General features: G+C 36.9%; 1 protein-coding gene across 1 annotated transcript in view; it reads right to left on the bottom strand.

Annotated features, from left to right (window-relative positions):
* Positions 1-23963, bottom strand: part of LOC131425616 (uncharacterized) — a 37739-nt gene extending 13776 nt beyond the window's left edge. Inside the window, exons 1-3 of the mRNA XM_058587641.1 lie at positions 22663-23963; positions 8301-8604; positions 8124-8219 (exon numbers count right to left, since the gene is read on the bottom strand). Of these exons, the coding sequence (XP_058443624.1) occupies positions 8124-8219; positions 8301-8604; positions 22663-23503 (1241 nt within the window). The 5' untranslated portion in view covers positions 23504-23963. The remainder of the gene's footprint in view (positions 1-8123; positions 8220-8300; positions 8605-22662) is intronic.
* Positions 23964-25062: the final 1099 nt, after the last annotated feature.

The following is a 25062-nucleotide window of genomic DNA, read 5'->3' as shown; positions in this document are numbered from 1 at the left end:
CCAGTTAAGTCTCTGACATTACCCACTCGCCTTTTTTTTTATGATCAGATCACAACATGATGTGCGTTTAGCTGTCAGCTTTCGTTTGTTTACTGGTTTGTGCGGTTGAAATTCTGCGTTTTTTAAATGTCGCGTATTGAAAAGGAAGTGAAAATTAAGGTTCTGGACACATGTCTAAGTGAGAAGAGTATTACTATGCGAAAATTAGAATTCATCATGCCAGTATTAAAACCATCATTAATAAGTTTGGGGAACACTATTCTTTGGATGAGCTACCAAGAAGAGTCAGAAAACCGAAACTGGACCAGAAAGTGGTATCTCTAATCATGAAGAACAAATCAATGTCAATACGTGATTTGTCCAAAAAAGCAGGAACGAGTGTCGGATTGATCCAGCGTATCAGAAGGCGAAATCACCTGAAGACCAACAAGAAGCAGAAAAAAGTTGAAACAAAGTGTAGAACAGTAAAAAGCGAGCAGCAACAAGGGCCCGGAAATTGTATTCGCGTCTTTTGCAGTGTCCAGATGCGCGCGTTTTGATGGACGATGAGACTTGTGTAAAGAAGGATTCAGACTTTCAGGTCCACAATACTTTACTGTCATCGTTGAGGAGGACGTGAGCGATGCGAACAGGTACTGGTATGGCAAGCAATATGTTCCTGTGGTTTAAAGTCAATCATTTTTTACACTACCGGAACTATAAATGCAGAAATCTATCGATCTGAGTGTTTTCAGAAGAGATTGCTGCCTTTATATAAGAATCATAGTACACCTCCACTGTTTTGGCCGGATTTAGCATCGACTCACTATGCCAAAACCACTCTCAATTGGCTTCCGGAAAAGGGTATAAATTTCGTTGAGAAAAGTATCAATCCTCCAAATTGCCCTTAGCTTCGACCCATCGAACGTTACTGGGCAATCGTGAAGAGTGTCTTCAAGAAGACTGGTAGGGCAGCTGGGAACATGCAGAAGTTCAAAAAATCTGAGGTCAAGCGTCCAAAAAAATGCGATGCAACACTTGCCTGGAACTTGATGAAGAGCGTTCGATTAAAAGTTCGAAAATTCGTGAAGGGATAACTTAATTTACCTCCGGTTTTCATTATGCTCAAGTTCAACCTCGTACAATAAAGGATCAATTTTTAGTTTGAATAAAATATCGTTTCGTATCATAATTTGAAAGAAAATTTTATAAATAGCTTACTTTCGATACACTTCTTACAAACAAGGTTCCTTTGCTTTAGTTAGGTCCGAACTAGCGGTAGCGACGGCGGAGAGCACACGAACCAAAACGATGTGGCGAAACAGCATTAGATATTTTTTCATTTGCAATCAGTAAACGGAAAATATCACAAACATTTGCCGGGAAATGGCTTTCGACGAAACGGGTTTCGGCTAGTAAAACATACACTAACCATGAGTATTTTTATTAGACTAATATGAAGGAGACATATTTGTGCATGTTGTTTAAGACGGTCAATTTAGTCATTCAATTCATAATCAAAATGTTCTTATAATTGATTTTCTTGCTCATAGCGGAATCGTTCATTTGCATTTGCTACAGATAAAAATTTTTGACATGAGCTGTGTACTGCTCAATGGGTTCATAAGCGAAAGATGTGAACGCTGAGTGGGATACTTGCTGTGGTCGACTGATCACCAATACATTTATGTAATTCCTTACTAACTTCTTAATGCTCAGATACATGGTAGTTTCCAAACGACAAAACGTGTAGCAAAAATCTGGTTATTAACAACAATACACTATAAAACTTTATCAGTTGACGAATCCGCTTTTTTATTATTCCTATGAACATCGAAATTCCAAATTCAAACAGCCAAAACCGATCAGATTTGGAAAAATGTTGATTGATTGCATCCTCTTATTTTCAATTTATAACATACATTGCTATATGTTTCAGATACAACAAATTTACTAAATTAGTTTTTACACTTCCCGGAAGGTACCACAGGAAATACAAAAATATGAATATTTTACGTTGTTCATTGCAAATATTTGGTTTCATTTGATTTTTTTACAAGTGATCCGTCGGTTGTAGCCATCATTTTACTTACAGTATTATGAAAAATACAATTATTCCAAATTTTTGGTAAAATTAAAATACGCTCAAGCTAAAGAAAAAATTTCCGAAATGTGGAAAAGTTTGTCAGTTTTATTCGCATTTTCATCATCCAGTTATGTTTCTGACACTACCCACCCGTATTTTACCCGGGAAGCTGCACAAGCTCTATCGCAACTTACACTTCGCTGTCATCCGTCATGTTCTCTACCTACATTCCAACCGGGCATCTGTTCAAAAGTCGGTTTTCGCAGTGATTGCACAGCCTTTCTTTATGAGAACAGCAAAATGGAAAAAATAGACACTCACAGCGATGTCTAAACCGATTTTTACAAACCTTAATTTAAACAAAAGGTCTTATAGTTAGCTAACCTGATGTTGAACTTAATCTTGATCCGGTCTCCGGTTCCGGAGTTGCAGGACATATTGCAAATTTATAAGAAGATGCACACTCATTAAATTTCTCAACTGATTTTCACAAGCCAAGATGCAAATGAATGATCTTATAATTGTTTGAAAAACATTAATCTAGATTCGACTTACTGTTCCGGAATTAAAGCGTGATAAGTGAAAAATGTAGTAAATTCTTCTATTCTGCAGGTCTTGTTAGTTTGTAGATATATAAACCAACTTTTTCACTACTAGTCCCCGGTTCCCGCTTCCAAACGCACCGATATCAGTGAAGCATCGAAAGCGGAACTCACTCCGATTTCTAAGCAGAGGTTTGACCGATTTTCTCAAATCTTGAGATAAAACTAAAGCTCTCATTGTTTCATTAGGCCAGTGTACAATTTCATCCGGATCTGACTTCCGGTTTTGTAATCACAGGGCGATGATTGTCAAAACTGTCATACCGTCATATAAAATGACGATGCAAAACCGGTATGTATTGATACGGAGGAAGAAAACACTGTCGCCTTTACGAACGATCCACACAGCGAGGTTTGTCCGATTTCGTACACGCTATTAGAAAACGAAAATCTACACCATTTTTACCTTTTTTAAAAACAAAACTGAGTCCATCGGCACCGAGTACACATTCAATACTCGGTAGCTGCTTTTTTCAGTGAAAATAGCATTTCATCACCGCGGCACCTTAAGGTACTGCTGTCAAAAAATTTTATTCGTGCTGATATATAGGTAGAATGAGAATGTTCGCTAGATCGGCTATTCTAAACTCCGAATTAAGTTTAGATGAAAAATATACCGAATTAAGTTTAGTGTGCAGCACATAAAATTCAATCGTTTTAAGAATTTCGTTTACGATGGTATTTGGAAAAGCATGGTAATTTATGTGAACACTACCATGTAGGTCTAAACTATCGACTCAGTTATGTGTCATGCACCAAAATCAAGTACTTCGCTGAAGATATTCGGTCCCTTTTGGTGCGCATCATTTTTTGTTTTTGGTTTCAACACCTTGAAAATAGTTCTATCATTTTTATGACCGAACTTTCCCGTAACAACATGCCAATAGCTCGACATTTTCTCGATGCAGATGTACATAAATTGTCGCATTTGCCCTCAATTGCTCGCCTCTAGTCGAAACCCACCCATCGATCCCAATTGGTTGGTTGGCACGGCACTCGTCAAGAACGGTTCTACGGTCCTACGGGTTCTCTCCCCCTTCCATCTACACATCCTTCTTCAACCTCTACCTACCTCTGCGGCCATAATTTCACATCATATTCTTATCGCACACAAACCGTGCGATTGAGTCCAGCCGATACGAAGCCGTCGAAGTCGGAGTGCGCATGATCAGTGGCCCCACCCTCCCATGCAGCGCCTGGGGTGGAAAAGAAGGCGTTCAGAAGAGTTGGAAGTTGGCCATCGTTGCAGGTTTGCGTTATTGCCTGTCCACCATGCGGCGAGGGTGGTTAGACAAAATGGAACTAAATATGTATACGACAAAGAAAAAACAGACAGACAGACAGACAAGCGTAAAAACTGTAGAATGAAGTGAGTTGTGTTCTCGGTTAACACTGCAAATAGCCGATGCTTTCAGAAGCGGAAACCGGATACTAGTAGTCCCATAGTAGATTTATATATCTACCAATTAACTAGGTCTTCCAATTAGATGAATTTACCCATAATTTTATAAAAATGTGCACCTCGTTTCAGAGTCCCTTGTGAAAATCCACGTGAAATTGAATTGTTTTTACTAATCTCACTGTAATACCGGAACCGGAAGACCTTTCATTTGCATCTTAGTTTTTAAAAATCGGTTGGGAAATTGAATGCGGATTTTCTCAAAGATTGGCACATATTGCCTTGTAATTTCGGAACCAGAAGTCGGAGCGGGATAAAATTTAATAGCGATCTATGGGGCCGTAAGACCTTTTATTTGAACCTGAGTTTGTGAAAAGCGGTTCATCAGTCTCTGAGAAAATCGAGTGACATTATTTGTCACATACACACATACATACATCCATACACACATACACAGACATTTTCTCAGCTCGTCGAGCTGAGTCGAATGGTATATGACAATATTGCCCTCCGGGCCTCGGTTCAAAAGTCGGTTTTCACAGTGATTGTATAGTTGTTCTGTATGAGAAAGGCAAAAATTGAGCGAAGATTTTGCTTGAATTTTTGTGTTTCAAATCGAATTTCAGATATGGAATCATTAAAAATGTTGCAGAAGTGTTCTGGGGAGTCTACTCTGAAAATTGTGCATCAAAATCGTCGTATTCGCCAGATTTGACCCCCTGTGAGTTTTTCCTTTTTCCAAAACTAAAATATCCACTCCGGAGAACGCGCCATGACTCGATCGAGGACATAAACAGTAATTCGCTGAAGGAACTGAAAGCCATCCCGAGGCCTACAGAAAATAAGATTGACCGCTGGAATGTCAGTATTGGTTCAAAAGGAGCCCATTTTGAAAGCGAAAATAAAGAAATGTGCTAAGGTCCGGATCAATTTTGATCAGAAGATATTACCATTAGTGCTGTTTATGGTGCATTATTCTTATATTGTACGTATTTATCGCTTCAGTCTGAGTAAAATATTTCCTTTGTTTGGATTCGAACACATGACGACTCGTACCAGGCCCGAAAATGAAATTAAAATTTTAAAAGTTCGTTCGGCACATCAACAAAGACATGACACTTCGGTTAACTTTACGTCTGCTTAGCGGTTCAAGTTGAACTATTAAGGTTTGCACTAAGCAGTTCAATTTGAACTGCTCTGCACTGACAAGTCTAAGACGACAACGTAAAGAAAAGTTCAAATTAAAGATATAATATATTTTTTATCAGCCCTAAAGCAGTGATTTAATGTAACCAAAAATAACAGATATTCAGGCTCGAACAAGATTTTCCGAAATCCTGTGTAAATTTCAAATTTGCTGTACGTTGGAAACACTACTGCCACCTACTCGACTATTCGCCGCGATCTTTTAAAACGTTCCACTACGTTCCTGTACGATAACAAAATCCTTCTGCATGTTATAGAAATATTCCAACTACAAAAATTTTAACACTTATCATACGATTTCCTTAAGTGTTAAAGACAACCTTTTTTTTAATATTTCGTAAATCAGACAAGATCGGAATAAAACAAAAATAAACTTGTCATTTTTACCAACAGCAAAACAAAAATCTAGCTTGAAGTGAATGTAGCACCCAAAATTGTGAAAGCGGTACCTAAAACGTGGTAGCACTCCGTGTCGATCGTGATGACATCTGCAAGTGTTCGTCAGGCTGATTGAACAAATTTTACACACAGTTCATATGTGAGCCTGTATGTCTGTTTTCTGTGGGTCGAGTAATAATTTTTTTAAGGAAAACTCGAACTCGATCGAGATACAGAATGCAAAATTTCGCTTTCGATTGAAATAATTCGATTCAATCGAAATATAGAATAGGGGTGATTATCTTACAACATGATTCAAAAAAACTCAAAATTGAATAACAAAGAGGTCAAATAATACGTAGGGTAAGGGCTCCTTATTTCATCTGAGCTCCTATTTCCATCTCATCCCTTCACCTCATTACTTTGAACATGAGTAATATCTTACAACGTACATGAAACAAACTGTGAAATGTTTAAAAATGAATATTTAAGCTATTGTCACACTTTTTCATTGGAAGAAATAGTTTAAAATTCTTCGGTGATATTTTTTTTTTTCATTTAAAACAAACTCACTTTTCGATTTAAGACACATTTTCGTCCTAAAATTTACAGTTTGTCATGTTTCTGAATATCTACTAAACGATTCGTCCCAAAACATGATCACTGTTTCGCTGTTTTTTTTTTAAGTTCTCCAAATTAACTGCACAGTAAAATTTTAAATTTTAAATTAAGGGTAACGAAAACGATCCAAAAAAATTTAAACATCGAAATGATTCCTAACTGTTTCTAAAAATATCGTGTGTTGTCTCATAGTTGGCATTAGCCCCTTTTTAAGAAGAATTCTGACATTTTGAACCTGAGAGTGTAATAGTGCAATATTTTGGTTTTGATTGCTGTCGCCATTGCTAATTTATGGGATGAATAAAGGACCAAAGATAAGATGAATAAAAATCCTTTTAGATGAAATTAGGAACAGAGTAGTGAACACATCAGAAGTGTTTTTAGCTGATTTTTGAATATTATTTTAATTCCCAAGGAATGTGAATCAATTCCCAATGTGAAGCAAGGCGAATTAAGCAGGAATATGAAAAAATCGTAGTGATTTAGGTGACTGAATCAGGTTTTTAAGATAACGTCCTCACAAATGAGATGAAATAGGGAACTCTTACCCTACTTCTTGTATTTGCTGACAATTGAGGCAATACTAAGAGTAAAATATATAGTTAAAAAGTTCCAAACAAAATTGATGTAAGAAACTTTGTGAAACTGATTGAAACAAAACAAACTTTTCAACCATATATATCAGAGATTGAGAGCATTAAATATATTCGATATAAATTATCGGCGAGTTTTTGAAAATATTACGCGTCAGTTTGGTTGATGATTTCTATAGATTTTAGTATAATTTGCTCAAATGACTTGTATGAGACGCCCAAATCAGAAACCTTTAAACGCCTCATAAAAGAACCGATTCATTTCATCCCGGACCTACGCTCTCTTCCGCGACTTACTACGTGTTTCTTCGTATTTCACCTGTTGTTCGAAACCAATAAATACCGATTTGCGTGCAAAAATTTGTTTGTTTTCCACACTAATCAAACTACAATCAATCAACAACAACCCATTCATAGACTCTCTCAGAGGTAATGGTTAGTGCTAACTGTAGTTACCGTCTTTTTTGTGTTGTTTTCTCTGACACTTGGCCAAGGTCGTCTCCTTAGGAGCAAAACAGCAACCAGTTCCGTAATTCTGGAGCCACACATTCCATTCACCCGGTCTAGTCTAATCCGTCGTTCAATTCACTGTCGCTAACAACAAAAATAACAACAACAACACCGACTGTTCATTCAACAATTAGATATGCAATCTCACCTTTTCGTTGGTGAACTTTCTCCCATGGATGGATGTGTAACGCAATCACGAAAACAAACACGACTTTGGAGTAGCTAAGCTAGTCCCAGCCAACCAATCCGAGTTCCCGGAGATTTTCGCTTTTGTTTATAAACGCCAAACAGATTTTATACTGTTTATTCAATTACAACCTCATATCAGCTGTTTCTGGTCTCCCGGGGACGAGCCCTTTTCTGCCCGGGGACTTTGTTTATTGTTTGTAAATACTCCCGTCGGCGGTGTATGCAGTTGCGACGACGGCTATTTAGAAAAAAAAACAACCAACGGAAGCCTTTTCGCGGCAGCTGATGGCCCTCGTTCGGGTGTTGTGATGTGATGCGATGTGCAAAAGTTTACCTCCTCTTCCGCATTGTTCCCCAACCAAAAGATTGTGTGAGGCACTTTTCAACGCCCCCGTGAGGTCGAGGTGGATAAACAAATAGCAACATGTGTTCACCATTCCGAAAGAAGCCAGATCAACACCTGATCGGAAGTGGAACTTTGACTGTCGGCGCGACCTTCATGGAGAGTTCATGTTTGCCAGGGATGGGGACAATAGCAATCAAACAGTAGGTATACTTACGAGATCCATTGGTAGATTCCGGATACCGTGAGTTCCCCCTTATCCTCCAAGGCGTACTCGATGAGTTCCGTGTAGGTGAAAGGTGGCTTCTTGGTTCTGAAATTTATTCCAATCAAACAAACGAAAAAGTTATTATTATTATTATTATAAAACACATTTCAATTGTCTTTTACTTACATCTTTGTAGCAGTGTTTTCGATGGTCACGTTTTCAGCCACATTTATATCATCTTCTTCGATGGCACCACCACCGCCGACAGTCACCGAATCCGGACGATGCTCTAAATCGGTTATTCCAACCTGTGCAGCAGAAGAACTGGCGGCCGCGTTACCGCTGTGACCGGAACCGACGTTTCGCGGACCTTGTTTACGCTTGGCTTCCGGTGATAAATGTGGTAAATCTTCCAGTTTGAAATTGAACAGCCAAGACAGATTTTTATCCTCAATGTCTTCCGGAGTTTCGGGTGTCGCTGCCGGCAGCACTGGAATAGAAATGACAAGAGAGAACATTTTAGCAGTGCTATAATAAATCAACAACATGATTTTACATCTTATAAGATGCACATAAATGGAGCGTCGTATTTCACACAAATTTATATTCAAGAACATTGTGATTTGAAAATTACATGGCTTGAAATCGAATGAAACAAAAATCGATAGTAACAGCGCGCGACTTGAACCGAGAAACATTAGAACCCAAAGCACGCCAGTTAATCGACTGAATCACAGAGACACATATCTTTTTAATGAACAATTGATACATATAAATCCAAACAGCGGCACTTGGTAGTCGAGTGCTAATTACACTCGGAGTTTGTAAAATTCTGTACGAAAGGAATAATGCGTCTTTTGATAAGTTATGAATTTTTTCGTAATTTGTAGAATTACGTCACCTGTAAAATTCATATTTTTCATTCGCTTCCAGAATTATAATGCTGCTTTTATACTAAAGTGTGACTTATTGACGACAAATATATTCTACGAAACAATTAAATAACTTGGAAAAATACTTCATAAAAACCTTCGGGAATATTTTAATGGTTTCAAAATGAACCGATTCGCGGAATTTATCCAATGTCTACAACTGTTGAGTCTTTTTGCCACCATTTCTTTATCTACACCAAAACTAACTGGACCAGGACCGAATTCGAGAACTGAATTCAAGAGCTAAATTCGAAATCTTAGACAGGTTCAGAATTCAGTTGCAGATCCAGATCAAGAAAGCAGGTCATAAATTTAGCCCTAGAATTATGAAACTGAACTCTTTTTCTGAATCTAGGTTCCGAATTCTAAATTTGACTTTGGAACCCTAATTAGTAACTCAATTAAGTCCCAGAATCTAGCTCAAGAATCCTTGTTTCGAGTTTTGTTCCTAAATTCTGAAGTTGAAAACCGAAATCAGAATTCTGGATTCGAGTCCCGAACATAAATTAAGGAACTAATTTCAGACTAAGACTAATTCAAAATCATCGTCGCGGGTAAGAGAAAGGCAAGCAAGTGTTATGAGTTTTACTCATTGTTTTCAAAAGAAGAAAAAACTTAATTTTAGAGTTATTTCTGGTTATCTCACACCGTTAAAATTTTTATCACAAATAGCTGATCATATTTCTGAGCGTTAAGTACAACTCGAAATATTCAGGATTAAGTTCTATCCATTCTTCCACAGGTCGAATGTTGAAAAGGTGCCCCATAATAAAGTAAGACGTATTCTCGTCAAATATAAAAATAATTGTAGAAATACCGATTCGCGAGGATTCCAGTTTTTTTTTTCAAAGCTACCTTACCAAAGTTAGGCTATACAAAGAGTGATATTATGAGCTAATCAGTCTTTTTCAAGACATCAAGACTGATACATTAATCAGTCATTCATAAAGCTAAATATAAAAAAAACTAGTCGGAAATAAGGGACTTGAAAATCAGTTTTCCTTTCCGATTTTTTGCAAAACAAGAGAGTGGCATGAATTTGTGGTAGATATTATTTTATTGCTCATTTGAATGAAACGCAAAATTATTAAAATAAGTTCAAAATTTTAAAATAATCTCACTTTTCTCAAGTTTGTGAAAATCGGTTTCTGGCTGAACCAATTTTCACCAACTTAGATTCAAACGAAAGGTCTTATGATCCCATAGCTCGCTATTGAATTTTATCCCAATCCGACTTCCAGTTCCGGAATTACAAGGCAATATGTGCAAATATATGAGAAAATGCGCACTCAATTTTCTCGGAAATCTCTCATCCGATTTTTACAAACTATGATGCTAATGAAAGGTCTTGAGATTCTTCAAAAAGTCCTCGAAAAGTTGATCCAGATCCGACCTTCGGTTCCGATATTACAGCGCGATAAGTGAAAATTTTTCAATTTCATGAGTATTTTTTCAAGTCCCTGGTTTTCGCTTCCGAACGCACCGGTAATAGTGAAGAAAAGCTCCAAAAACGGAAGTCACTTCGATTTATCAGCAACGGTCAAACCGATTTCCACAAATCATAATTTAAATTAAAGCTGTCAGTGTTTTAAAAGATACTGTGCAATTTCATTCAGATCAGATTTCTGGTTCCGAAATTATAAAGCAATGAGTATGAAAACTTTCAAACTGTCCTACAAAATGATGCAAGGCCAGTACGCATCGGTTTTTTGGCCAATTGAAATTGATTTTTCTCCTTCTAAGGAGTGTATCGATAAGTAGTTAGCAACATTCAAACAGTTATTACTCTGAAATGGCTTAATTTTTTGCAGCGTGTTTTGCGGTGACATGTTTGTTTACATGTCAATAACAGCTGCGCAATCGATTGGTTTCGGTATGGTTTATCGTTTCAATGATGAGTCGAATTGATCCGGAAACGCAAAAGAAAATTCTGCACACTTCTGCAAGAGCGCGAAAACTGTATAACCGGATTCTACAGAATAAAGGTGGATGCATCCTGATCGACGACGAAACCTACGCCAAGGAAGACTCTCGAGCGCTGCCCGGACCGCAATATTATACGAAATCGGTGTACCAGGACCTGGACGACGCTGACACCACGGTGGCGATGGAAAAGTTTGGACAGAAGGTGTTGGTCTGGCAAGCAATTTGTACCTGTAGTTTGCGGTCGTCGATTTTCTTCACGAAGGGCACAATTAACGCCAAGGTGTACGAGGAAGAATGATTGAAGAAGAGAATGCTACCACTGTACAGAAAGCATAAGGCTCCTCCTCTCTTCTGGCCGGATTTGGCTTCAGCCCACTACGCCAACTCCGTTCTACAGTGGTTGTCAAAAAATAATGTTCAATTTGTGGAAAAGGACATCAACCCATCGAACTGCCCGGATATTCGGCCAATTGAAAGGTATTGGGCAATTGTCAAGCGGCACTTTCGGAAGGAAGGTACAGTGTCCCAAAACATGCAGGAGTTAAAAAAAACTGGACAGCTGCCACCAGGAAAGTCACAAAAGTAAACAACAATTTATCGAAAACTGATGCTAAAATATGTTTTTTTTTTTCGCTTTTTTATTCAATAATCAATGTTGCTAACTACTTTTCGATACACTCCTTGAGCAGCGAAGATAGCCGTATAGTGTCGGTAGCGGTTCTCAACTGGCTAAGAATAACACTACGGTCCAACTGTCCCGATGATATAAGTCCAAGCAGGTAAGCCATGTGGCATCTAGCGGTATTATTTCAACCAAGAATTGATCCACTGATTTCCTGTTCCATGTCGTAAAAGGCCACTAAAACGGGAGCTCGCAAGTCAAGGTGCATTACCGTGTCGATGACTGAATGACTGCAGGAGCCTGAAAAAGGCAATAGTGGAAGGAACATTTGTGGGCTTTGACCTCGTGGAGATCAAAACTCCGTCAGTCAGACTGGCTAATTTAAGGCATTGATAGAAGATATGTCTATTTTTCAGCATGTTTGCTGTACAACCGGTCTTCGCCGAGCACTGACTTTATATTTTTTATATTATAAGAATTCCAGTGGAGCTGTGTATCTGAGATTCAAATGCTTGGTTTCACCCAACGTTGAAAATTCGTATGCTGGAAATTTTCAGTCATCAACTATCTCGGACGAGTTGACTAGAGCTGGTACCACGAATGAAAGATCCAGCTTTATCACTGTCAACTAGTTGGATAAAGAACAGGATTCGTTCTAGGGCTGCAGCTATTGGCACAGCTTGCAAACTTGCTCAGACAATAGCATTTCTACCAGATTTGAATCTGAAAATGTTTAAATGTCTGTTGCATTTTTTCAAGCATCATTGCAGGATTCTGGTCAGATCTCTGACTGGACATTGCTAACTCAACCATCAGATGGCTATTATTCAACGTGCTGAGTATCATTTGTGTGATTTGTGTAAGTGCGATAGCGTACTTCATAGCAACTGTAACTGTCCCGCATTGACGCAACTACGTATCCGGGTTTCTGCTTCTCCATGCATGGTAGAATCTGCGTATGGTGAGCTAATATTGAAGGATATTCTATCGTTTCTCACCCATTATTGTAAGGAGCAAAACTCTGGAAGTTATGGGCAAGAGCTCGGCGCACAGACCTAAGAGTTCTGCTTCGATTGATTCGAAAGTTTTACAAAACATTCTTGAAATGTTTTATTATGACAAATTACAAAGAAATAATGTTATTGGCGTTCGGGTTTACATCTCATCCAAGTCAGTCGATAAAACAAAACCGCTTACGTTGGGAATAGAAGAAACCAAGTACAGTATTGTGTAGTGAACAATAGACCTCGAAAATGAGTGAACCAAACGAACAAAAGCAACCCCCGGTACGAAAGAATACAATTATTGTTGACTTCAGACAGTGCAAAATTCGACCTTCGATACGAGAACTTGAAGGTTTGCTTAACACTCCTAATACCAAGCCTAAAAAAGTTACGCGAAGCACCAAGCCTCAAAAAAAGTTGGAACGGTAACTTTGAGCTATCATACTTGACCAATTTCGATAAATTTTACACCCTCGAATTTTGTTTGTAGATTATTTTAAGTATATCATTATTGGCAATCTTTTAGGAAAAACTAATGAAAATCAGATTTTTCCCGTTCCAAGTTTTTTTTCGAGCTCAAAACGTGCCCTATCTGCATTCATGCGGCACCTGCATTGCGAATCGGATATTGAGAACTTCAACTTCACCGAGTCATAACTTTGTTGTTAGTCAACCGATCTTCAAAATTTGTTCACCATTGGAAAGGTAATACTTCCAGAAATAAAATGCACTGAAAAAAACGAAAAATAGGGTAGTCTACCCAAAGTTATAATGAAATCTGTAGATAGATGACCTAAGAAAATAATGACTTTCTACAATGATCGTAAATATCTCGAAATTCAAAGCGGTGACCTATATATATTTATACATCATTCGATTGCTAGTGATACCAGCTACAATTTTCGCTCAACTACCATTCCTACACAATCAAAAGAAAACATTGAGAAATCGATGAATTTATAAATATATATGAATTTTTCATTTTTTTCACATGTTTGTATATAACTCAAAAATTAAAGCGATGACATGTACATTTTTTTGATTCAAAATATTGAAACCATCACCAGAAACAATGTATTGATGATCAAAATTATATATCCGTTCAAAGAATCTCAAGAAAATTGGTACAAATACAGAGAATTTGTGTTATTGGGAAAATTTTGCCAAACAACAAGAAATCAAAACTTTTAAATTTTATGACATATATTTTTTTATTATTTTAGTTGGAAATTTATTATAAACAAAATTTACAAAAAAACTGAAACTTGGATTTCACTGAAAATTTTAAAATTTTTAGTAAATAACCTAAAACTCTTAAAATATTTTTGTATTGGACAAACGATCTAAACAATTTTTATGCACAACCCAAACGCATTTGATAACTACTAAAATTCTGATTTTGTTGTAGGTTTGCCGTAGAATCTCAAAAAATAGGTAAAAGATCGGAAATTTTAAAATTTCCGTGTTAAATTGCATTGCACAGTGGTCCGGATCCACAATTTAGGGGAACAAAAACCTTATGCTTTATAGCTGTGATGTCTTTAAAACAAATGATCAGTGAAGATAAGCCATATGTCGATGTACATGGTATTAGGGTGGCTCTTATTATTAAGGTGATCCAAAACTTATTTTCCGGATGTATTGAGATAGAGGACTGCATTTTTCGGCAAAATTGTAGATAAACTTATATCGAGCAGCTTTGCTGAGGACACCATAGTAGTATCTGCAACGGTTTTAGTGTTACAGCTATTTTTAAAGAGCAACTTAGGGTGTTCCTCAAAAAATCAGATTTTTTGCTCTAGTATTTATATTTTTCTCTTTTCGTTTTTTAATCTTTGAACATCTTTTAGAGTTTGTTAAAACCAATTTTTTAATGACTGGCGTGTTCAGGTAGCGTTTTCTGAACCGAAGTTATGAGCAAAACTAGTTCGAAAACAGGTTATTTTTAAACTGCTATATCTAACATTGAGGAAAACGAAGAAAATCCGTTCTGTTCTCCGTTTGACGTTATTTTCGAGCATGTTTTTAAATAAAGGCGGAGGAGATATTTTTAAAAAAAATTTTAAATTATGTTCATACATTGGGTTTTTTCGTTGAAAAATATTCGTATCAGTCATTTATTAGCTATATAAGGTATTTTTGTCTTCTGAAGTGTCAAATTAATTCAAGTGCATATTCGGGAAGAAATCGTTCTGCATTCTGCGGGGAATGCAGAATGGTGTCACTTTTGTAAAATCTCTAACGACTCTCGGTGGTTGGAGGTTTTATCAACCGTGCATTTTGGTACCTGCAGATCGTTCAGCATCCTTTCGGGGATGCAGGACGACTTATTCTCAATTCCCTTCCATGTTTCATCTCCAAATAACTAGGGGAACATGCCACTTGAGCCAATTAGTTCTGATAACATAGGTGCAGGGTTTCATTCAGTAAAAAGCATTCAAACGAAGAGGTTGTTTTTCGAGACGAAGACAACTGTAAGCTGCAAATAGATTGCTTGGTTGGTGCTAATCGCAAAGGCTGCTGCAAAGCCAATATTCGGGGCGATTCCAGTTTCATAAGTACCTGAAATAGTGGAAAAAGATGGCCTAACCGATTTGAGAACTGTTTCATTTTTTAGGTTACACTAGTTCATGCACTAGCTTTCATGTTTTTCAAAAATCAAACAAAACTGTTTGAAGAATACATTTTTATATGAGAATAAGAGAGATATGAGAAAGGCGTCATTACACAACTAGGTGGATAAAAACAAGTTTTACTTGATTTCGTACGATTTTTTGTGCTAAATTCAGAATTCTACTTTTTCTGAATTGTTTACTAATAGAAAATTCAAAAAATTTTCGGATTCTATACATTCCGAAATAATTCTAAGTTTGTGATATTTAAATTCTAATATTCTATCGATTATAATTGATGTCGTTTAGGATAGCGGAAAATTTAAGATGTATGTTTTTGTTCTTAATTGCTTGTAAAACAAAAATCAAGCAAAATTTATTTTTTAAATTGTGGTTGGTTTCTTTGGCCATGGGTTAGTATATGGAATTCATATAAATTAACGTTCTATTTCTTTTTGTACAAAGCCATTGAAATAATTTAAAATTTTCGTGTTGTCACAAAATTTATTTTATTAATAGAAACAAATTCTACGTCTCTTTGAAACAAAGGAAACCAAAACGGATTCCAATATTTTCACTTTGATTTGCAGAAATGTTGGAACGCAATATATATCAGAAATTTTGAAATTTCCGATCTTCTACCGATTTTTTGAGATTTTACGGAAAACCTAAAACAAAAAAAAACTAATTTTAGTAGTTGTCAATTCCGTTTGGGTTGTGCATAAAAATTGTTTAGATCTTTTGTCCAATACAAAAACATTATTATTTTTAGAGTTTGGGTATATTTACCAAAATTTTCAGTGAAATCCAAGTTTCAGTTTTTTTTTTGTAAATTTTGTTCATAATAAATTTCCAACTAAAATAATAAAAAATATATGTCATAAAATTTCAAAGTTTTGATTTGTTTTTTTTTGGCAAAATTTTCCCAATAATAGAAATTCTCTGTATTTGTACCAAATTTCTTGAGACTTTTTGAACGGATATATAATTTTGATCATCAATACATTGTTTCTGGTAATGATTCCAATATTCTGAATCAAAAAAATGTACATGTCATCGCTTTAATTTTTGAGTTATATACAAACATGTGAAAAAAGAGGAAAAATTCATATATATTTATAAATTCATCGATTGTTTAATGTTTTCTTTTGATTGTGCAGGAATGGTAGTTGAGCGAAAATTGTAGCTGGTATCACTAGCAATCGAATGATGTATAAATATATATAGGTCATCGCTTTGAATTTCGAGATATTTACGATCATTGTAAAAAGTCTCATCTTTTCTTAGGTCATCTATCTACAGTTTTCATTATAACTTTGGGTAGACGACCCTATTTTTAGTTTTTTTTTCAGTGCATTTTATTTGTGGAAGTAGTACCTTTCCAATGGTGAACAAATTTTGAAGATCGGTTGACTAACAACAAAGTTATGACTCGGTAAAGTTGAAGTATTCAATATTTTCTATGCGACGTTTATGCCATAGGAAAGAAAATTTGAAAGCAGATAGGGCATATTAGGCGCGTGAAAAAAACTTGGAACGGGAAAAATCAAATTTTCATTGGTTTTCCTTTGCCAATCGTCTGCTACAAAATTTTGGAATCAATCTACGAACTTCACAAAATTCGAGAGTGTAAAATTTATTGAGATTCGTTGAAAAACAGCTGAGCTATGACAGCTCAAAGTTACCGTTCCAACTTTTTTTGAGGCTTGGTATTTGGAGTGTTAAGGAGCAAATGCATCTTGACATTAAACGTGTGCATTTACTTTAATGCAATAAGACCAATAATGTTGTTTATATCCAGTTCTATAAAGAGTTGGATGCAATTCAATTCGCTAAAGACAATAATAACGTGTCAATAACTATGTGGAGCATGAAAATATCAAGTACAACATTCCAGTATATATGGATGATAGTGATATAGAAGTGCGTGTACATGATCTTCCCTCAAGCGTCATCGATCCTTATATTCGCAAAACCATGTCCCAATACGGAGAGATTCTCTCTATCGAAAAAGAAAAGTGGAAGAATTTTTTCCCCGGTATTCTAAAAGGCGTACGTTTGTTACGCATGCGCTTGAGGAGGCCTATACCTTCTTATGTGACATTCGGTCAGGATACAAGAATACCGTGCAAATCACTTGTTACCAATGACAATCAGATGGCCACATGTCAATATTGCCAAAAAGCTGTTCACTACGGTAAGCCATGTGATAAACCGGACAAGGAGACAACTATACCAAAGGACAACGGTGCTTCCTTCACATCAACCCCAAGCAACCCCAGTACACCTGTGACAGTCACCAACAACAAGGAAGTATCCCTTTCAACGAAACCATCCAACGTAACCCCTATAGAACAAAGTACACCAGCTGCAGTTAACAGCTTACCATCCAACCAACCAGCAACTGCAAACAATGTACAACAAGGCGCATCTACAGCAACTAGCAACGAAATCAACAACAATACCACGGCAATAGATGACGAGACGAACCACGAACAAACTGCCCTCAATCCTCGCAGGAGGAAAATGGAAGCTCTTCTCCCCCTAGAAAAAGGGTGACAACGAGATCCAATACAAAAAAAAATTTATCTAAAAACTCAGCTAAATCGGCCACGTAAAGCTTGTACGCAAATAGGCCTGAATAAAATATCTTTTAAATAAAAAATAATATTATTTTGGAGGTGGAGGCGTTTTGCTCGAATAGCAGGTTTTGAAAGCCCGTGTCCATCCACCAATTTTTTACAAATTTGGCCCACACTTATTACGTGTAAAATACCAGACCACAACGTTTCGTTTTTTGTTACTTTGGCAAGGTTTTACAGCTACAAAATGGCGGATTTTTCTCGTCAAAAATTGTATTTTTTACTTGAAACGACCACCAAAAATTAAAAAATCATGCAAAAATGTTGCGGTCTAGTAAAACATTTACTTTAACTATACTAGTTTGATTTGTTAACTTCTGATTAGTCTGCGCTGAGATACAGTGGACACCACAAATCATAATATCTAAGAAGCGCCCTTAAAAAATACTTCTTCACCAGCTTATTTCTCAATAATTTTCCATGAAAATTTTTCGGAATGTTGTTCGAATTATGCTTTGTATTATGCAAAACATTTGAATTTATTTGTTGAACGATCCAGATCCGATTTCCGGTTCAAGTTTCAAACTGTTATACAAAATGATGCGAAGCCGGTACGCATCGGTACGTACTGGTACGGAAGAAAAAAAACACCACCGCCTAGAACATAGCATGCTTTGTTGTTCAGCGGGCAGGGTTGCCACATTTAAACCTATATTAACTTGACATAACTGTTTACAAATTGAAAAGGTTATGGCAGTTTATACCAAAAGAAAGTTTTTGATTTTATTCAAGTTTGAAAAAAAAATCTTGACAGAATCATCTTGTGATATTTTTGGAAATATAAGTTATATGAGAAAGGCATTATTATACCATTAGGTGAATGGTGATGGCGAAACGAGGTGCAAACTTTTATAAAACCTACTGGTAAATTCATCATGTTAGCTGATCTTGTTAGTTGGTTGATATATAAACCTACTTTGGTATTACTAGTACTCGGTTTCCGCTTCCGAAAACACCGGTAATAGTAAAGAAAACCCTTCTTAATCCACCTAGTGGTGTGATAATGCCTTTCTCTGCTTTCCTATCAGTCTCATGAAAATATATTGCATACTTTTATTAAATAATTTCGGACACTAGTTTTGACACCAATTGATTCAGATTGACTCGAGTAGTTCACAAAAGCATGCTTCAGTGTTTATGTCACACAGTCAGCATCATTTTTCCAAACTAGTACTTGACATTTGCGCTGAGTATTTGTATGAGAAGAGTGATGCTAATCTAAAAAAAACCCTTCTTAGTTCACTTAGTGGAATTTTCATATATCTTGAAAAATCACCATAGGGGGGGACATGAAATTTTCGAAACCGAAAAAAAATTTTTGATGCCAAAAGTCTTAAAATTGCATGAAACGTCGAGATTTAGTGTCATCTCAAAAAAAAATTTTTTGAAAAAATCGATTTTTTGGGACTATCAAAATTTTCCCAGAGTTGATTTAAAAAAAAAAATTTTTTTTGAGACGACAATAAATCTCGACGTTTCATGCAGTTTTAAGAGTTTCGGCATCAAAAACAAATTTTCGATTTTGGAAATTTCATGTACTCCCCCCTATGGTGCTTTTTCAAGATCGAAAATTTTCAAAACTTACTGGCGGGTAGCATCCCTTACGCATGTCCGATTTAGCTCAAATTTTTCATGAAGACATTTTTCGAGGTGCTTAATCTTTTGAGCACTAGCGCTTTACGAAATTAGAGGTGATCGCAAAATATTGGCACCTTTATATATAGAAGAGCGGTAAAAATCAACGTGTTTTGTCGGTTACGTCACTTATACCATTATATCTCCGGAACCAAAAGTCACAGCCATTTGATATTCTAACTAGATTAATAAGCTGATAGTAGCTTTCAAACGAGCATAAGTTTGTTCAAATCGGTTCAGCCATCCCTGAGAAATTTGAGCGCGTTCAAATATCTTCGAAAAGTGCACACACATACACACACACAGACATTTCCCGATCTCGTCGAACTGAGTCGAATGGTATATAACACTATGGGTCTCCGGGGCTCTGTTCGAAAGTCGGTTTTTCCAGCAATTCTAATACCTTTCTATAGAGAAAGGCAAAAAGGAACTCACTTCGATTACTCAGCAACGGTTGAAAATGATTTTCACAAATCACGATTCAAATTAAAGCTCTCATCGTCTTAAAATATACTGTGCAATTTCATACAGATCCGACTTCCGGTTTCGAAGCTATATGGTGATGAATGTCAGAACTGACATTCATGTCAAAACTGACACATCAGCACGATGCAAAACCGCTACGTGCTGGCACGGAAGAAGAAAACACCACAACCTTTCGAACGAAGCACACAACGTGCTTTGTTCAATTTCGTATAGCGTGCATGGTTGTTCTCTAGTGCGATAAAACTTCATTTCAATCGAATATCATCAGAAGAAAATAAAATTTATGGCCGTTGACTGTCAGCATATTCCTTCTCATTCATTTTACTTTTGTTGCCGAAGTTCCCAGAATTTATCGTCAATTGAATAACCGGATCTAGCAAATTAAAGTTTTGCTTGCTCAGTTTGTAGTGCCAAGTAGTCGACTTGTTTCACTGTCTTTACTGTGAATAGTGAGCAAGTGCGAATGAATAGGTTGAATAAACATCAACTCGATAGCACAAACCTCTCTCAGATCATAATGATAAATAGAGGGTGGCGGTTCTCATTTGAGTTTTCAATTATCACCAGCAAGTAAAAACCGATAATTGCGACTGTTTGAAATGTATTGAGATGGGTTTCGAAATATTAAAAATGAAAACTGAAAGAGGGAACAGTTAATTCATTCATTTATTTTGTAATTGATATTTCAGTTACCATAACTGATTTCCCTTTTAACCATTATCTTGAACCAATTCGAATGAACCTCACTTGAGGTCCGCTCTCTCATTCAATTGTAACCGATATGTTGTTACTTCAAGAGATAAACTGACGATGATTAAAATGGAGCTTCGGTAGGTGGACGGGATGATGCCCATTCGGTGCGACAGTGAAGGTTGTGTGTTAGAATGTGAAGCTTTTATCTAGAATACCTATCCGTCTTTTCATTTCATATCTTTCCCTTCTCCCAGTAACTGCTTGCCGAAAAGTACCAATCAAAATCGGTATAGTAGATTTCTAGTTGGTCACACAAATACTGAACGAAACATTAAAACGACTTATTTAGTAAGAAGACTGCTATTCTAGACTGTTCCAGACAGCTATTCTAGACGGCTTAGAATATGCATTACAAAACTGAAATCATAATTCAATTTAAGTTAGTAAAAGAGGTGTATGAAACAAAAAAAAAACTACAAACAATAACTAACACTTTCAATGAATGCATGTCATGAGAATAAGTGATGAGAAACACGTATGAATAGAGCTCACCGCAACCTGGCTTGTTGAAAAACGAGAAATAACATTAATTAGGAAAAATATTTTTTTCAGATTGTAATATTCTTATTAGCTCGAAAAACTAGATAAGAAAAAAACTCCTTCGAAAAATTCAAAATATATAAAAACAATTTGTTGAACGAACTGAAAGTTCCGATAACTGAATGTAGGAAAAGAGAAACTCCTGCAGTTGTAGCCTTTTTCGAAATAGAAGCAGGAACCCAGTGAACTTTTGGCTTCATTTTGTTTCTGCCGCCGGCCTCTAGGCTGGTCTATTTGACCGTTTGAGACGTGAATGATAGAAGCGATTACCAAAATGTAATGTGACGAGATCGAATCTGTTAATTAGTTGTATAATGAAAGAATTGAGATTTATCGACCTTTGAAATAGAATTCCTATTCGATGTTATGTAATTATTTTCACGGAATTTCACTGAACGATCTGTAAAATTGATCCAATTCATAGTCATCTGTCAATTAACTACTGGATTTTGGAAAATTCTATGGAAATATTACGGAATATTCGTATTCTGACATGATCTGTTAACTTTCAAATGTCATTACTTTTTCCAAATTCAATAAAATATTTGCCAAATTTTAAGTGAATAAATTAATAACATTGAAGAACTTCTTACCTGTCAAATTGATTTATTTTCGGACGTGAAAATGTATAAATTTATACTGACATTGAGAAAATTGTACGTGCAATACTCAATTCGATATAATTCCTGTAATTTCTGATGATGATGATAAGCAAGATTTTTAGTATATAAACTTTTAATACAGTTAGAGTTACAGCTCTTTTCAAAATGGCTGGTGAAATTTATAGAAAAGTAGTAATAATACTCGACGTTCATTTATTTACGGATTATTTGTAAATTTCACCGATCGTCGGTAATGAACAATGAACAGGTTAGTATAGTTACGTTAGGATTATTCGGATTGTTCAGCTGTTTTCGGTAAAATTTTACCTACATCCGTGAATTTAGTGATTTAATGAGTAGTAGTTCTTTTGAAAAGATCATGAAAAACGGCCCATATTTGACCTTTCTACAAATGTGATTCTTATCCACGTCTCCTTATTCAAATTGAAAGTGATCTTTCTTGGACAAGAGTTTTTAGATTAACATCATGCTGTTCAAAATTAGATGTAACTCACATTCCTTCCATTGGGCTAAGAATCTATTAGGTCGGAAACAAAAACACGATTAGCACTTATTTCACGCCTCAGCGATTACGATTTTTCGTCGTTTTGTTTTGATCCTCTATGGTATGTCTCGAACAACAGTACACCCTCGCCCCTCCCGTAAACGATAATTTTCACTGATCACGTCAACACGTGCCACACCCCTTCGTTTGACCACTGACAATCATTACACGGAACAACCGGAAATTAAACTTTAAATACCGCTTTATCGCATTTAAAACAAAAACTTACCCCTTCGCGTGCCACTATTGACCGCACCATTTCCACCTGCACCACCACCACCAGCAGCACCAGAAGCAGTACCAGCCCCGATGGTAGGGGTCCTGCTGTCACAGTTGGACGTCACGATTGTCAACTCCTGAGTCTTCGTATGGCCATTGTTTTCATACGGATGCGAGTGGACAGGATGTGGATCGTACAATTGCGTATGCGAATGGTTTTGGTGGTGCTGCTGCCGATGGTTCGGATGATGATGAACCGTCGGTGGACGTTGCTGCCCCGGATGATGATGATCGGCACTGGTGATGGGAAAATGACTGTGACTATCGGTTTGCATCGTCACGGCTGGTTTCCGGTCCAAATCTAACAGCTCCTGAGTGCTGGTCCAAGTTGACGAGCTGATGTCAGTCAGGACAATGCCGTTGCTCGAGTTTGGAAGCTCCTGGATGCCGAGCTGTCCGTGCGGAACGGGAATGACTGGCACACTCTGTCCGCTGGAAACTTCATAAATATAGCCCATTGGATGTTGTTCCTGCGGCAGGTGGTCTTGATTATTGTTTCCATCACTTGCCGCAAGGACATTCGGATATTCGGACGAAGGACCGTGAAATGCCTGTCCGAATCCGTGAAAATGATCCTCATCATGCAGCGGAAAACTGTTTTCCTTTCGAACTTTGTGAATAGATTGGCCAGTTCCCTGATAATGGTAGGGCAGAAACCTTTCCTCACTGTGCTTTCGCTTTAGCTGTCGGATTTCCAAACTCGAATCCACCTGATCCGGATCATATTGGTCACTCACTGCACTGCCACAACTGGTCACAACGCCCGGATACGAAGGCGAAGATCTTCTCATTTCAGTGCGATTACTTGACACCACGCGAATTTTGAATGGTTCTAAAAGTTTGACAGTACCGCACCACGAGTTTAAAGGAAAAACACAAGGCACACTAGGACGAATGAAGGACTGAACAATATTTTCGAAATCAAACTTCACATTAAACCTCAGCTACTATGATGCACTTTTCCTTCACCGTTCGCGATAAGAAATTTTGCACATTCTTGACCCGATATCAAAATGGCCGCCGGAAATGTTACTAAGAAGAATTTGCAAACCAGTTTCTATCTTCATCGAAAACCTAACTTTAATGGCACGGATGAAATCTTTTGCTATGACCTGTGACCCACACGCACTAAATATCGTGGGGAAATTTATCCTAAAGTCAAATGTGTCCTTTAGCCCACGACCTACTTCTAGGATTATTAGTGGGGTCCCCAAGGGCTGCGGATGTTCCTTGTTCGATCAGGCCAACCGTCTGCGGTGAATGTTCGCGCTAGACTGAACGACCAGAAGTCCTTGCGAACCGAATCCTACCGATTGCGAACAGTGAAACAGTGGAAAACTTTGCTCACAACATGAGTGAGTCTGTATGTAAATAAATAAGTATCCTATTTTTCAGTAGTGTTTGTCTAGTTGCTGATGAAATGGCGAGCAAGTGACGCGGAAAAACTTCCATTTCCGGTTGAGTAAACCGAAGCGGGAACTGGAATGGCGGCGAGAGAGAGCGAACACGTGAGAACTAGAAACTGGTTGAATTGAATCGGTCGTTGGTGTCGGGGGTAGTCAATTGAAAATGTGAAGAACACATTTTCTCCACGAAACGTGGCCTTTATTTGAAATTTATCCTTCCGCCTTTGTTTTGTATCAATTAGAAATCCGAATTTAAACAGATATACGAATTTTTTTGTGGCTGATTTTGTTTAGAATAAATTCAAATTAATAATCGTGTTCAACTGCTATAAGCCATTTTACCGAAATCAGTGAATTAATAGGACATTGAAATAACAAATGCCCGTTTTGAATTCCTGTGTCAATCGATTTAGCATTTTTTTCAGTTAACTTGAGTTTAAAATGTGAAGTAGAGGTAAAAGATTAAAAAATTTGTATTCTTCACTATACTACATCGTTATTGTAAATTGTCTTATCTAGCAAATATTGGGTAAAAAAATAGGCAGCAATAGAGACTCAACAAAATATTATTTACCTGCCGGATAATCACAATGAGAATCGATTGGCTTGAAAAGTGTTTACGTGCAGTATTAGATTATAGGGGTGAGACTAAAATTTGAACTATTACAGTCATTCACAGTCAGATCATATACCAATTTATTTCTACTGTCTTCTGAGTTGTGTTTCATAACATCCACACCAGTTCAGTTGGCAGAACGATTTCCGCAACGGATTGGAGAAGGTTGCGAATCAATAGCTTGTGTCTCCAGTTTCCGTACTTCGTTACCGATTCATCTTGTCAATCAAATTTTAGTCTGTCATTCACCTAATAGAAAGTTCTATATTGGGTATGTTATTCTGTGAAATATTCGGACAAAACTGTGTATTTTGGTAAGATGCTTGTT

This window comes from Malaya genurostris, chromosome 1 (genome assembly GCF_030247185.1).
Source record: "Malaya genurostris strain Urasoe2022 chromosome 1, Malgen_1.1, whole genome shotgun sequence".
NCBI lineage: Eukaryota > Metazoa > Arthropoda > Insecta > Diptera > Culicidae > Malaya > Malaya genurostris.
This window is presented reverse-complemented; position numbering and strand designations above follow the sequence as displayed.